General features: G+C 43.4%; 1 protein-coding gene across 1 annotated transcript; it reads left to right on the top strand.

Annotated features, from left to right (window-relative positions):
* The first annotated feature begins 7302 nt into the window (after positions 1-7302).
* CBY2 (chibby family member 2) lies at positions 7303-13528 on the top strand. Its single transcript, XM_033053407.1, has 2 exons — positions 7303-7530; positions 9945-13528. Exon 2 carries the CDS (start codon positions 10037-10039, stop codon positions 11012-11014), a length of 978 nt encoding a protein of 325 aa, XP_032909298.1. The 5' UTR covers positions 7303-7530; positions 9945-10036; the 3' UTR covers positions 11015-13528.
* The last annotated feature ends 773 nt before the right edge of the window (positions 13529-14301 follow it).

Raw genomic sequence — 14301 nt, 5'->3', positions numbered from 1 at the left:
ACAGACAGCTCAGATGGATTATGGTTTCTGCCAAAATGCTCAGGTTAAATACAGTGCAAAATATTTTAATGGGCACCACATGTGTCTGCCACCTCAGCACTGCATACAGGTGGAAAGGAAAGAGTTGTCCTTTCCCTAAGAAGAACAGGCTTAGCTGTGCTTCTTGTACAGCCAATTCTGCTCAGACCAGGAGTGCTCAGACCTGGTGGTGTCTGCTCAGACAGGGCTGGCAGCTCAGCCACAGAGCATGAAATAGGCTGTAAGAGACACCTTGCAGAAGAGACAGTGACCTTCACACTGTAAATCAGAGATACAAAGCTTATGTATATGTAAGTGACCTCATTGGATCTCAGAAACCTTGCACGAGGCTGAGTGCACTGGGGAAGAGCTGGTCCTAAAAGAGCCAAGGGCTGTGAAAGCTGGAAGCATCCAGCTGATGTGCAGCAGCATGGTCACAGAACCAAAAGGAGGGTCACCTTCACCTTCACCTTCCCATCAGCAGTCTGACTGCAGTTCACATTTAGCAACGCAGAGCATGGTTACAGCTTTCTTGGGGAGTGTCTCTGCCCATCTCATCACACAACTTGCCACACTTACGCCTTTTCCTTGGTCTTTGCTCACTGAATCATTGACATTACCATAATATGAACATCCTTGTGGAATTTGTGCCTTTGCCTGCTTTGACTGAGATGTGTGGGGTTTTTTTCCTTCTGGATGGTTAAGAGTGAAAGCTCTATAACAAGTAAGGAGCAACAATAGTAATAAAAAGCAGTGTAATATTTTTAAAGCCCAATAACTCTGCACTTGCTCCTGCTGAGATACGCCTTGCTATGAAGCTTATGTCACTAATGGGACTGTTCATTTCAGTGAGGCAAAGCAGCAGGGACATTATAATTAATAAAGCTTAACAGGAAACAAGTTACTGTGCTTGGGGCAGAAGGGCAAAAACAGTTCTCTATTATTTTTTTGAGGAGTTAATTGGTAGTAGGCAAAGATGTGCTGTGTTGAGCCAGCAGGTGCTGCTTTATGACTACATTAATGTTAATGATATCCTCTGGACACATATGAAGACAGGTTAACCTATTTCCTTCGCATTGCATTCCTCTGGGTGGATGTGTGTTCTGGTTCCAGCTATTTTTTGAGTGCTACCACAGAGCACTTGGACAGACAGTGACCCTAAATTTGCCCAGAGGTTTGCAGGCAATTTTGGAAAACCAGGTAACTGTTGTAATCTCCATTCACCTCAGGACAGACTTTGCAGGTTTAAAGTTGAGGGAAATGGGTAAAGAGGGGCTTCTTCTCTGGCATAAAATCATTCCTAGGGGTTGCATAATATTTCTAAAATTGCCTGTTTAACTTTTCCTAGGTGTGCTTAACAATAGTACCTGGGTTCTAACTGTTTATTCTCTTATTTCATTGCTGAAACCTCTCTTCCTCTGGCATACCATTAAAAGAGTAGTCTGGCACCAATTTAACCCAGATGTTCCTCTAAGCAAAGAGTGCCATGGCCCATCAAAGCATGATATGTGCTAGAAAAAGTAAACCAGTGCTCCACAGAGCTTGAAATGATCTTGTTTCAGTACCACTGCACATTTAAGTTTAGTTATGAGCCTATATTATCTTTTTTTTTAATGTGTTTTTTGCATTTCTAGTTTGGCAAAATTACACTGTCTAGCACTAAGCATCAGACATTCTTCAAGATATTTATATCTTTCATAAGATGTTTGCTTTGCACGAGCCCATCAGCTCCAGTAAAAATCCATGTGCCATTGTAACAGGCAAAAATGCTGTGGAAGGGTAGTCCTGGGAGCTGAGTGCAGAGCTCTTTGCAAAAACCAGGTGATAGCACTACCATTAGAGAAACCCACTGGGTAAAGATTGGTTCTGAAAGCCAAATCTGATTTTTGATAAGATTACCAGATGGGTCCTGTGCCTCGTTTGCTTCTGCAAATCTAGTGATAAAAAAAATGGGAGAACAACTCTTGCATGCCTATAAGGACTGAGAGAGATGTACTCAGCAGTGTTTGCCCATTAGAACGTGGGTACAACTCCGAGTAAGCTATTTCAGAGTTCCTTGGAAAATGTCGCATGAGTGATCAGAAAGGGCAGCAGGAGAAGGGTCCATATAAAATCTTAGGATGGTTACAGCACTGGTGCCACAGCCAGAGGTTCAGCTACTTAGATTCATGGAACTCTCTTTGAGAAACTTGATCTCCTGGGAGCTGATGGGGTTCACCTGCCAGAGAAGAAGAGTGTCTTTGCCTGTTGACTTTCCAGGGTGGTGAAGAGGGCTTTAAACTAATGTTGCCAGGGGAGAGAAACCTCAATCCATCCCATTCCTACCAGTGTGATGTCAGTGCCAGCCAGAGGTGCTCAGAGCCTGGGGAGGGGTCACAGGTCAGGAGGAGAGCACCTGAAGAGGAGCACAGTGTGATTCCAGCCACTCCAGACAGTAAGTCAGCTTAATGGGGGGCCCAGCTTCAATGTCTCTATTGAATGCAAGCAGAATGGGGAATAAACCAGAGGAATTAGAGAGCTGTGCATGCCTTCAGGGTTGTGATGCGTGGGTTCTCTGACTGGAGAGCTGGAATGAAGGGATGCAGGCTCCTTAGGAAGGACAGGGTGTGGAGACAAGGAGAAGGTGTCACCCTTCATGTCAATGAGCCAGCAGGAGTGCATGGAGCTCTGCCTGGGGATGGATTAGCTGCCACCTTGAAGCTTCTGGGTCTGGATTAAAGGGAGAGCAGGGACAAGTGACACTATAGTAGAGTTCTGCTATGGACTGTCTAACCAGGAAGTGGATTAGTTCCTCTGTAGACAGGTAGGAGTCATCTCATGTTCACAAACCTTGGTCCTTATAGGGAACTTCAACCACCCTGGTATCTCCTGGGGGAACAACACAACAGGGCATAAACCATCCAGGACATTCCTGGAATGCAGTGATAATAACTTCCTTCTCCAAGTCACAGAGGAGCCAATGAGGAAAGGTGCTAATGCTGGACCTTTTTTTCACCACCAAGAGTGTCTGATGAGGAACATGAAACTCGAGGGCAGACTTGGCCACAGTGACCTCAAAATTATGGAGTTAGAATACTTAGGACCTTGAGGAGAGCACACAACAAACTCATCAGACTCTGGGAAAGCAGACTTTGATCTCTTCAGGGATCTGCTTGGTAGAATACCCTGGAAGGATGATGGGCCCAGAAAAGCTGGTTAAAAATCAAGGATCACTTTCTCCAAGCTCAGGAGTGATGCATCCCAACAAAGAGGGAGTCAAGTAAAAGTGCTGTGCACATGAGCAAGGAACTCCTGGACAAACTTAAACACAAGATCTGGGTTTCCAGGTTCCTTGATAGTTCCTTGGATTTTTCACATTGGTTTTGTGATTCTTCATGTAGTGTTGTTTACAATAAAGGGTCTAAAAAGTCCTAATGGAATACTATGTTTCTAAGGTCATTGCTTCCTCTTCTGTAGAGCTTTTAAAGTAAAATGAAATGATTAGACTCCAGTTAAACAGATCCTTATTAAAGTAGGAGCTAGTCTGATAATGACTTAAATTGGTGCTACGTGGCCATCACATGTTATTTGATAAGCATTCCATTATAATTAAGAAGTGGCTAATAGACAATTAATATACAGGATTACACACTTAGCTAATTAGATGATTCAAATTTTTTTTTGTTAGATTAAAATGTACAGGACCCCATAAATCACTATTAGAGATTGTTTAATAAGCCTGAACCCTTAATTTTCTCCCTGTCAATCAGGAATGGAGCCACTGACTTCTCCTCTCACCCACAGAGACATGTCACATGGAAGAGCTGCTCTGTGTTCAGAATGAGCTGAAATACCCCCAACTCCCAAACACTGCACCTGTTTGCACGACCTCAGAGCTCAAGTGCAGTCAGCAGAGACCAAATCAGAGCAGTGGTGAGGGCTGAAGCATCACTTGGATGACAAGTCACTGGGGGTGCAAATCTCCTTCCTGAGCACTAGAGCCTATTGCTGTTTGGGGTTTGTGGATGTCAGAGATCAGGGACAGCGTGTCCAGCACAACCTGTTGGCAGGTTTGCCTCTCAGGGTGTCCTAGGGGGTCCATGTGGGATACCCCATGCTCACACACGGTACACTGAGGTGACTGTACCCCTCCAAATTGTCCCTATGCACAGAAAGGCCAGAGAGCTCATCCAGGGACAATGTCAGCTCTGCTCCTCTTCCTTCAGAACAGAAACCAGTGCACCAGTGATAAAGTCTTCTAGTGTTTACTCAACAGTGAGCAACAGGCTGTTTCAGCAGCATGGAGTGCTCTGTAAATTTTGATCTGTTCAGATGGAACTAGGAGGGTGACATGGTAATTGGGCTGGTTTTTGTTGGCAAGGCTCTCAGAGGCACAACACACAGGAACAGCATTGACAGGAAATGGCTTAGAGTTGACCAAGAGACTGCACATGGATTTTGATGATTTTTTAAAAAATATTCATAGATAAAGTACAAAGCAAGCAAAGTGAGAATGAGATCAAAGGTGAAACAACACAAAGCCTGACATGTCTGTAAGGTGTCACTTACTAGCAAAAGTAAAATGCTTTGCTTCACCCTGTAAACCATGTGTGTGTTACAACCAGGGGGATAAATAAGAGTGGTGTGTAGGGCTTCTTTGCTGTCATGCTTTCATGTTCAAGGCACTTTACAAGAAAGAACTACATTCTCTTGACAGCTGGCATCAGAAAGCCAGCATCCCAAACTCATTGAGAACCTGAGGAAATGATCATTTACCCAATGTCTAAAATAAAATTAGGATCAGAGGGAAGGTATGAAAGTAGATATTTCCACCTTCCATTTCAGCTCTCAGCTGACCCAGTGCTGACAGGAGAATGCAGAGTTGGTGATTTGCACAGCATTGTATGTTGTGAGGGTCACACTGAGGCACTCCGACAGCAGCACTGTGAGAGTGTCCCTGGAAGGACAATTAGTGCAAATAGGTGATGACATAGGTGTGTCACTCAAGCCATTTATCTGCCAAAAAACCCCACCTGATCTGGAGTTTTTCCTTACTGATTTTCACACTGCTCACTGTCTCTTCCTGGGCAGAATACAATGCTGAGATATCACCACCTCTCCCTCCAGATACTTCACTGCCTCAGAAACTGAGAAAACACCACTTTTCTCTCTACCCAGTTATTGAGGTCAGGAGATGATTCAAGAGCACTCAGATATGCAAGAGTCTTTTTAGTGACTAGGTGGGATTCACATCCAGGCTTAATGCCCTGGAGAACAGTGGATGAGTGTGTGGTGAGACCAGCCTGCACTGACATGAGCGAGGCTGGCTTTTCAAAAGCACAAATGTGTTTGGCATGGTAGAAAGTGGCAGCAGACACTTTTGGTTTTATCAAATAAAGATTTTGGCAATATAGTATGCTTTTTACTAAAAAATCCCCGCACAGATTATTTTAACCTCAGATATTTGACCAGATTTTCTAACCCAAAAGCAAAGGATGGAAAGGGCTGACATTTACTGCAGGTACATGCCACTATCTAATAGAAAGGATGTTGACATGGGGTCTTCAGGGTCCTTCTTGCAAAATCTTCATGGCAGAAGTTTATACCATACACTTCCCCCAGCTTTCAACCCATCACTGGATGGTGACCTCTTGCACCCCAGCTTGGAGCATGGAGAATATTATATGGATCCTTTCTAGAACCAGACAATCTCCAAGAAGAAGGACAGCAAAGTCAGCTGAGCAGCCTGGTACAAAGTGTGCAGGTAGAATGGAGGAAAAGGCTTTGGTTCCAATTAATATTTAATTCTTTGTATAGTGAAGCGTCTTTGAGAAACTGAGTGGTCTGAAGCTGTGGACAAAGCACACAGCTGGCAAGTTAGTTCAAACCCCTCTTACTGAGCAGGGGTTACTTGTCTCTTGGCAGGGAGAGGGACACACTCAGCATTATTTCTGCCTTTGTAATCTTGTGAATGACATCTCATCCCTTTTGAGAGTCCAGCTCAGAAATCCGTGTAGCTGCTATAAAAAATTCTGACGTAAGCTCTTGCAGCATTTCTAATTCAGACGTGTGTGTAAACACATCTGATGATATTCACTAAATTTGATCCAAATGTATTGGCATTTGCATTCATAATTTTCAGGAAAAAAAAAAAAAAAACTTGGCAGAAGAACTTCACAAAACTTTAAGGAAAATACTGCATAAAGAAAGCGAAGGTACAAATCACCACCAAATCAGTTCTCCATGGTTCTGGATTAAGCAGGCTTTGATCAGTGCTGTGCTGCACTTCTATTAATTCAGTTTCTAGTCAGCTCTTAGACTTTAAAATGTTTACCAAAGGTCACTTGCAGTGACCATAGCTCCAGTTCTGCAGAAGTTCAGATTGGACATTTCAGTCACCTCTCCTGAAAACTGTTTGCACTGGGTAGCACCATTAAATTCCCATCTGATGGCAGGCCAATCACAAACAGCCCATGATAAAATATTTTCTCTTTTGAGGACATTTTTCTGTTTTCCTGTACAGGATACTGGAGCTCACATAAAGAAGGATACTCCCTGGGGAGTTGCCATAGTAACCTGTGATGTGTTTTTGTTGTCCAAGATTAAATATAAGCAAGGGAGCAATTACAGAGAAGGATTTTATATCTGAGTTTATGATTTTAATATAACACCAAAGCTGAACTGTACCTCCAAGTTCCTAAAGCAATAGTAGTCACCTTGAGGGTGATGTCAACTCAGTAATTTTCACTGAAAAAGAAATTAAATACTGTATTTATTATTCAAGAACCCTGATTAGAAAAAAAAATCTGCTTCTGAAAGGTGTAGCAAATAAGGGAGACTTCATTAGAAGTGTAAAGATGTGGAAGTGGAAATGGCTGCTACAAATAATATCTAAACCTGCTATGTGTGAATGCCTTATATATTCTATTTTCTTCTTAATAGGGTTCAGCTATAGTCTACTCTTAAACTTACAGTCAAAGAAGAACTTCATGCTGTCCTTGGAAAACAACTTCAACTCTCACAGCGCATACAATGAAGTGATTTTTGAACATATCAATATCAGTTCAGCAACAAACAGAATTTGAAGATTCAGAATAAAAGCAAAATTTGTTTTAAGAGGAAGTGATGGAGAAAGAATTCATCCAAACAGTTCTTGGTTGAGAGCATCAAAGGGAGATCGGGAAGTCTTGGGTTCAGGAAAGGGCATGGGAGCCGAGCTAGCAGAAAGGTCATTTCCATGAGAAACAACCCAGAAGAGCAATGCTGGGAAAAGTCAAAGCCAATCTAGTGAGGACAGCGGGGAAGGAGAGCAGAAGTGAGCTGTGCAAGGAGGATGTGCAGAGGTTCACAGCCACCAGTTGGGGGACAGCTGGCTGCTTCTGGGGCAAGGTCCTTGCCAGGGCTCACATCAGTCTCAGTCCCCTGATCCCTGCTGTGATCTGGACACTCCTCTGGACACCCTGCAGCAGAGAGAGCTCAGACCAGACTGCTTCACTGGGGAGAGGAGGGAGCACCACTGGCCTCGCTGACAAGGTGAGCATGTGCTGGGTAATGTGTGATGTTGTGCTCCCAAACTGCCCAGCCTGCCTGGATTTGGTGTGGCTTCCCCACAGTTGCTGCCTTGCCCATCCACCCAGCTGCCCAGCATTTCCTGGGATTATTCAGAGATGGGGGAATAAATTATATGGAAGGCGTTGAGAACTTGAAGTGTCTCTCTAAAGCCTGGGTTGATGTTTCCCTGGCAGTGCAAAAGAGCTGACAGAGCCACTGTCAGGTTTCATTGTCCCCGAGATAATGTCCTTCAAAGTTGTATATATTACACGTTACTGTATCCTGAAAATGTGCAATCTAAACACTTTATCTGTAAGTGACTTTAAGAACTGTAGCTGCTTGTCCATGATAGGCACGTAGGTTTGGGCTGGATTCTGATGCTGGATATGTTCTGCATCTTCCCTGGATAATTAGGGGTCTGTTCCCTCCGTGGCCGATTTGCCCTCTGTCCCTTCACTCCCCACCATGCCCACATTTTGGGGCTTTTAGGGGAAAAAAATGAGACTGGGTACCCCAAAGGAATGGGATGTGTTGGAAAGGGTGAAAGGGAGGGAGCAATGCATGGCTCTGGATGCAGTGTAAGTGGAAAAGAAAATGTCCAAAACAGAGTTTTTGGGGAATACCTTTTCAGCAAAAGAATGATATTGTAAAAACACAAGTCTGACGTGAGATAAAGCAGCAGATGATGTGGAAGACAGCCCTGAAATTCAGACAGTAAACAGGTTGCAATAAAATCAAATGTTATTGCAAACAGACCTATATTGCAATAGCCCTCTCCTAAATGAAGGAACTTTGGATTTTAAATGAAATAGTATTTTTATGAGTGTTTGGACAAGCTTGGGAAGGGGATGCAGGATAAATCTATGGACGTTGGCTCTCAGAAGTAACTTGGAGGAGCCTGGACGTGCATAGTTGTTTGGTGGAAATGAGAGGGAAAGGGGAGAGTCACAAGATTTGAAAAGGAGAGGGCAACACTAGGACAGGGTGGTAGAGCTGGAGGGTATGAAGGGTGTTTGTTTGTGCTTGGGGTAGAGAGACGAGGGCAAGACTCATGAAGATAAAACTCTCCTCACAGACAGAAAGGCAGAACTGGGCTTTCCAAGGGACAGCAGGGAAGCTGGGAGACCTCCGCAGGGGGAGAGGATACACCTGAGAGAAATTTGACACATAACTTTTTTTTTTAATTTTAATTTTTATTTTTACTAAAAAAGGCACATTTGTGCTGTCAGAAACTCTGTGAAGCAACCCTGAGAATTCCAACAATTTGGTTATAAAAAGTAGTTCATCCTCAGATCAAATAACTTCATAATGAAAATCACATAAATTTAATTTCTGTTAAAGCTGCAGAAAACAAGATTTTCTTTGGCACAAAATAATAATTTTTTATTTTCTGGTTGGTCCATTTTTTTTCCATGTAAAAAACTGAAATCCTTCATTTGCCCCAGTTCACTCATGGTTAGAAGGTGATTTAAGCTGCAATATTTTGAGTAGAGGAAAGGAGTGGAGAGTGTTCAACAGATAAGTCTGAGGTTTCTGTGTCTGAAATGAGAAACATTAGAGGTTTGGCCCTGCAGTATGGATTTTAGAGATGAGTTTTCTGATGATGTGAAAAAAAGGCAGATGGACTGTAGGAAAAAAGATAAGCAATCACTATTGCAGGGCTAGAAAGCAAGAAAAATAACAGAGCTATCAAAGGATATAAAGAGGAAGAGTGACAGCAGAAATGAGAAGGAAAGGTGGAGAATTATCTATGGGTTGTGACAGTTTTTGGACCATGGTGATGGGAGCTTGTCAAAAAAACATGCAAAGAGCAACAGAGCTGTCTTGGTCCTGATGTCCCAAGGCTTTGGTTTGGAGTTTCAAATGATCTGTGCATGTTGAGGATTTTGAAAAGCAAAGCTGTCATTGCATTTTAGTGGCATCCTGTTAACGCAGGCTACTCAGCATCAGCAAGAAAAACCAGCTCTCAAGGCCAGATTTTTTTCTATGTACCTTTAAAAATGTTTTATTTTAAAAAGTTTGTTTCAGCCTCATAACAATTTTTAATGTGTTTGTGCATCAGTCATTTGGGAGAAGGCTGAGGCAGAAAATATTCTTGAATTTTACTCCCTTACAGGTCTGCAAAAACGTGGTAGAGAGATAAAGGGAAAGTCTAGGTTTTTGTAAGAAAGCTTTTAGTGCTGCCTAGTGCTGCTTTATCTACCAATGTCAATTTTCTCAGCTTCTATCAGCCAGGTGTCTGGTGGATTCCTTACCTTTCAGCATCAGAGGGGCAACATGGTTAACTATGAGCAGTTTTATTTGCTTGTTCCTGACATTAATGCAGTTTAATTCTGTTTTGGAATTTTGGCAGTAAATCTATGCATTTGTGTTCCCTGTTCTTTTACTTCCTCCAGCCCCACTGTGTCACCTACTCCTTGACAGTGGTTAGTGGCCTCTTGGAAGAAGCCTTTTCCCACAGGCCTCCTCAATCTGCTGAAGAAGGGCCATGTCTGCCTTTGGTCAGAGGAACCAGAGCATGCAGCACACAGAGCCTGAGATGGACTACATCACCCCTCAGGTGAAACCAAGGGGTGAGATGTTTGTCTTTATTGATGGGAAATGGGTGAATGACATCTTCTCCCAGCCACCCTTTCCTTCCCGCCAGAAACCCTTTAGCAGGAAGGCACAGAATGAGTGGAGCATCTGGGAGGAGAACAGAGCACTCTGGCAGGAAAACCAGGTCCTCTGGATCAAAAACAGGATGCTCTGGGAAGAAAACAAGGCCCTACAATATCTCCAGTCACAGAACAAATCTGTCCAGGTAATTTATACTGATGCTATTCAGCAAAGCCTCAAGAACAAAAATAAACCATTTCCACTCTTCCAAGAGAGAAACAGAACTTTTCAGTTCAGCCCAGGCAACAAAGCTCTCCAGGCAGTCCAGGAAAAGAATAAAATCTTTGAGGATTTCCAGCAGGAGAATAAAGCACTCTCTGTTACCTGGAAAGGCCAAAAAGCCGTCACTGTCCATGAAGAGAGGAAAGAGGCCAGCTCAGATCTTCAGAAGAACACTGACACCATTGCAGCTGTGGAAAAGGGTAACCCTGGCCCAGACCCCCAGCAGAAACATGAAGGTAAAAGGAAGAGCACTACTCCAGCTCAGAATGAGTCTGCCCCAGCTATGCCAGGAGAGCATGAAATCCTCCGGGTTCTCCAGGACTTACGTGAGCTCCTCCACACCTTCCTGAAAATGAACCATCCTCCTGGGGAGAAACAGTGCTGTCACAATCTCTGTGATGTGAACAGATCCTTCCAAGAAGATTACAATAAACTGAAGCTGCAGCTGAATGCTGTGAGGAACACTGTGTCAGACATTACAGCCCAAATGGATATGCTGGAAAGGGAGATCATTGCTATCACTTCCCCAATGTATGAAGAAGCAGGGCAGAAGCAGGAAACTGAGCATCAGCTTGGAGGCATGTGAAGCTTGTGGATAAGAACTCCTAGCTCAGATCCCAGAAAGCTTCTTTCCTTTTTTCAGGAAACCTAATAAAATCCCAACAGAGCCTGAAGATATCTGGGGAACATCATGTTTTTCTGGAACTTTCTTGCACTACTTAGATATATTTCACCTTCTGGTTATATGGTGTGGGTGACTGTCATGAATTTGCCTAGTATCAGGAATCATGTTTTTCAGCATTTTTTTTCAAAGTTTCTGATAATAAGGCCTAGATTTTCAGAAGGTAATTGCTTGAGGATCTCAACTCTGATTACAGTGTGCCAGCTTGTAGCCCAAGGACATATTCACAGTTGCTAAGTAGAGTTGATTAATAAAGGAGGATCCCTCCTGCCAGACATTGTGGTGGGGGCCACAGGGGAGAATGGAGCAGGCAGCAGGACTTTTCCTGCACAGAGCAGTGAGGTCCCTCTTGATTACTTGCATAGTCAGACAAAGCAGGTTTTTAGCTGCCCCCAGAACAAGAAAGTAGGTTGCCAAAAGCAACGTTTTGATGGCTGTTCCATGCTTAAGCCAGTATTTAGAAGGGCATCTACTCACACTACAATGGATAAGCAAGTCTCCAGTGATCTGCTGACACAGAAGATGAGAGCCTTTCAATCTGCTCAGGTTTGAAATTCTGGTCTAGTCTCAATTGTGTGGCCAGACTGGCTGGAAATGCATTTCCTCTGTCTTGGACAGTGTGGATGCAGTGCACTTTGTCACAATCTTTCAGGCAGAATATGGGAGCCTTTAAGTAATCTGACAAGACAGAGGCAGGGAGACTTCTGCAGAGCAATTGTAGGAGCATTACTGTAAAGCAAAGGAGAGGTTACAGTGAGGTTTATCTGTTGCAACAGGACCCCAAAAGCAGGCTGTCTCTCTAGTTTAAAAGTCTCTAAGTGATTTGGCACCAAATTGCCTAAAGCATGAGCTATCTTTCACCTTGTATTTGTCAGACAACACCATGCCATCTACAAGTGATGACTGTTTACTTCAGAGGCTTGAAACAACCGGTGTTTTCTCCTGCTGTTCGGGCTTTGGGATGCTGAGGCAAATCTCTCACACTTGAAGTTAAATGGCTGGCTCTCGGTGGTGTGGGTGGGGCTGCATCTGTAAAGACCAGGTGAGAGGAAGAGGAGCAATGTTCATTAATAGGTGGATGTGCAGACAGCAAGTTGCTCCTGCTTAATGACTGGGTTGCAGCTATTGATAGATAAATGCCTCAGCACTGTGCTGGGGAACATGTTCCTGTTCTGTGCCTTCAGGCATGCTGCTTTTCTCTTTGCATCTCCCTCACCAGGCTTGAACATAATGTTTGGTGAGAGGGAGAAACAGGACTGTGAAGGCCCTGATGTGGAGGTTCAGAGGAGCTTAGCAGTAGTAAAAAGCTCTGATCATGTGTTCATATCTCAACAAACTAATTTGTGTTCCATCAGAAGAAAACTCTTTTGCCAGTGGTCAGAATACTGACTCCTGCCATGTCCCTGTACATGAGCAAGAAAGACACTTGGGAGTGCATCTTTCCAGCAGGTGTTTGGGAGGAGTCATCCCATCTAATGTCAGGTGTCATCCAGGACAGGACATCCAGATCTCAGCTGGTCTCCCTGGGCTTCCTTTCTATCCTGCAGTAAGGAATGAGCACGTTCAGGCTGTGATTAATCTGGCCTACTATTAGACTAAAAGTAGGATGTGTCACCAGCTGGAGTCCCTTGTTTCTCTCTGTTGTCTCTATAATTACTTCGAGGACAATTAACTCCAACTTAGACATTTGGTTTGGAGCTCTCTGTGTGAGAAACTTGGCAGTTCCAGGCAGAGGAGATGCTTCATCAAATGATGAAGTGGTACAAGCTTGGGAGTGTGTCCCAGTCCCTGGCTTTGCTTTCTGTGAGATGCCTTCATTAAGCAGCTGACTCAAATCTCTCTATTGTGCAGAGAAATTATTACTTTGTGAATAAAATTGAGTTAGTTTGGGCAGAGCTTAAATATCATGCACACATGTAGGATCCTGAGGGGAGCACACTATTTCTCCTGAATGCTAATGATGTTTCTGGAAGGAATTTGGTTTTCTGAGTCCTTTGCACTTTGTTCACTACTTTGGATGTTTGATCTTCCTGGTTTTAAAAAAATCTTTACCTGGTATATACTTTTTGGCATCTCTCACAGAGAAGTTGAATTTCTCATTCCTTCAAGTTTTCTCAAGTCTATCAGTGAGATGACTATGTCCATAAAACACTGCCCAGCACTTAGCCTTGCAGAGGACTCTGTGCTGCTCAAACTCTCTGTCCTGGTTTAGGGCAAATTTGGGAGGAAACCTCCAAAGTAGTACCTCTAGAAAAAAAATTCAAGTGGCCCCTCCCCCAAGCAATGTGGGAGACATCTCCAGAGTGTGTGCAGGTGAGAATGGTTGGACTGACAGCTCTTGCAGTACAAATGGAACGAAGTGCAACAGCAGGCATTTACAGGAAGAACTTATTAACTATCATAAAATTTAGGCAGGTTTGGGAAAAAATGGAGTAAGTTTACTACTTTTTTCTAGTCTGTTCACTGGTTTACAAGTCCCTGGAAATTGGTGGCTATTTTGGCTTGAAATGAATGGATGTCATTCTTATAGTGCATAGTTTACCTTTTGCAGAGAGACAAACTTTCTGTCTCTCTCATTATTGCTGATTAGGTCCTTATTTTTTGCTACTTGCTTATCAGTACTATTTTTGGCAAGCTGGATTTTTGGCAAGGTCACCATTAGTTTCTTACTTCCCTGTAAATTTGATTATTGCCTCTAGCTGGGCTCTGTGGAAACGCAGACTTTCTTGTTCTCATTCCTTACTAGACAGTCTAATACATTTGGGTTTGTACTGTCTTCATAGAACACTTACCCTTGCCTTTTGTGCTCATCTCAGCAGCCCCACCACATCCTCTCATCCCTAAATTGCAATTTCAGAATTTTTTCAAAGTGTTATGATCTTCCTTGAGCCCCAGCTTGCTCCTGTTAACTACTGAAGACAGTTTTCCCAGAGTTTTGCTTGTGATTTCATGAAGCTGAGGATGTACTACAAAAGCTGTTGTGCTGTCCAAAAGCCATAGTGAGGCAGATTGTTCATTGGTGTTCTCAGCAGCCCAGTTTGTTCTTTCCAGTTCCCAGCCAATTCCAGTTTAGCTCAGAATTAGACATAAGTGGACATTTAAATGCAGGATATAGTGGAAGTCTTTCACTCAGCCTTCGTACTGAACCTGGACTAGTAATCTTCTTTTTTTGGCAACCAGTTTGAGCACAG

The sequence above is a fragment of the Catharus ustulatus genome, chromosome 2 (assembly GCF_009819885.2).
Source record: "Catharus ustulatus isolate bCatUst1 chromosome 2, bCatUst1.pri.v2, whole genome shotgun sequence".
Lineage (NCBI taxonomy): Eukaryota > Metazoa > Chordata > Aves > Passeriformes > Turdidae > Catharus > Catharus ustulatus.
This window is presented reverse-complemented; position numbering and strand designations above follow the sequence as displayed.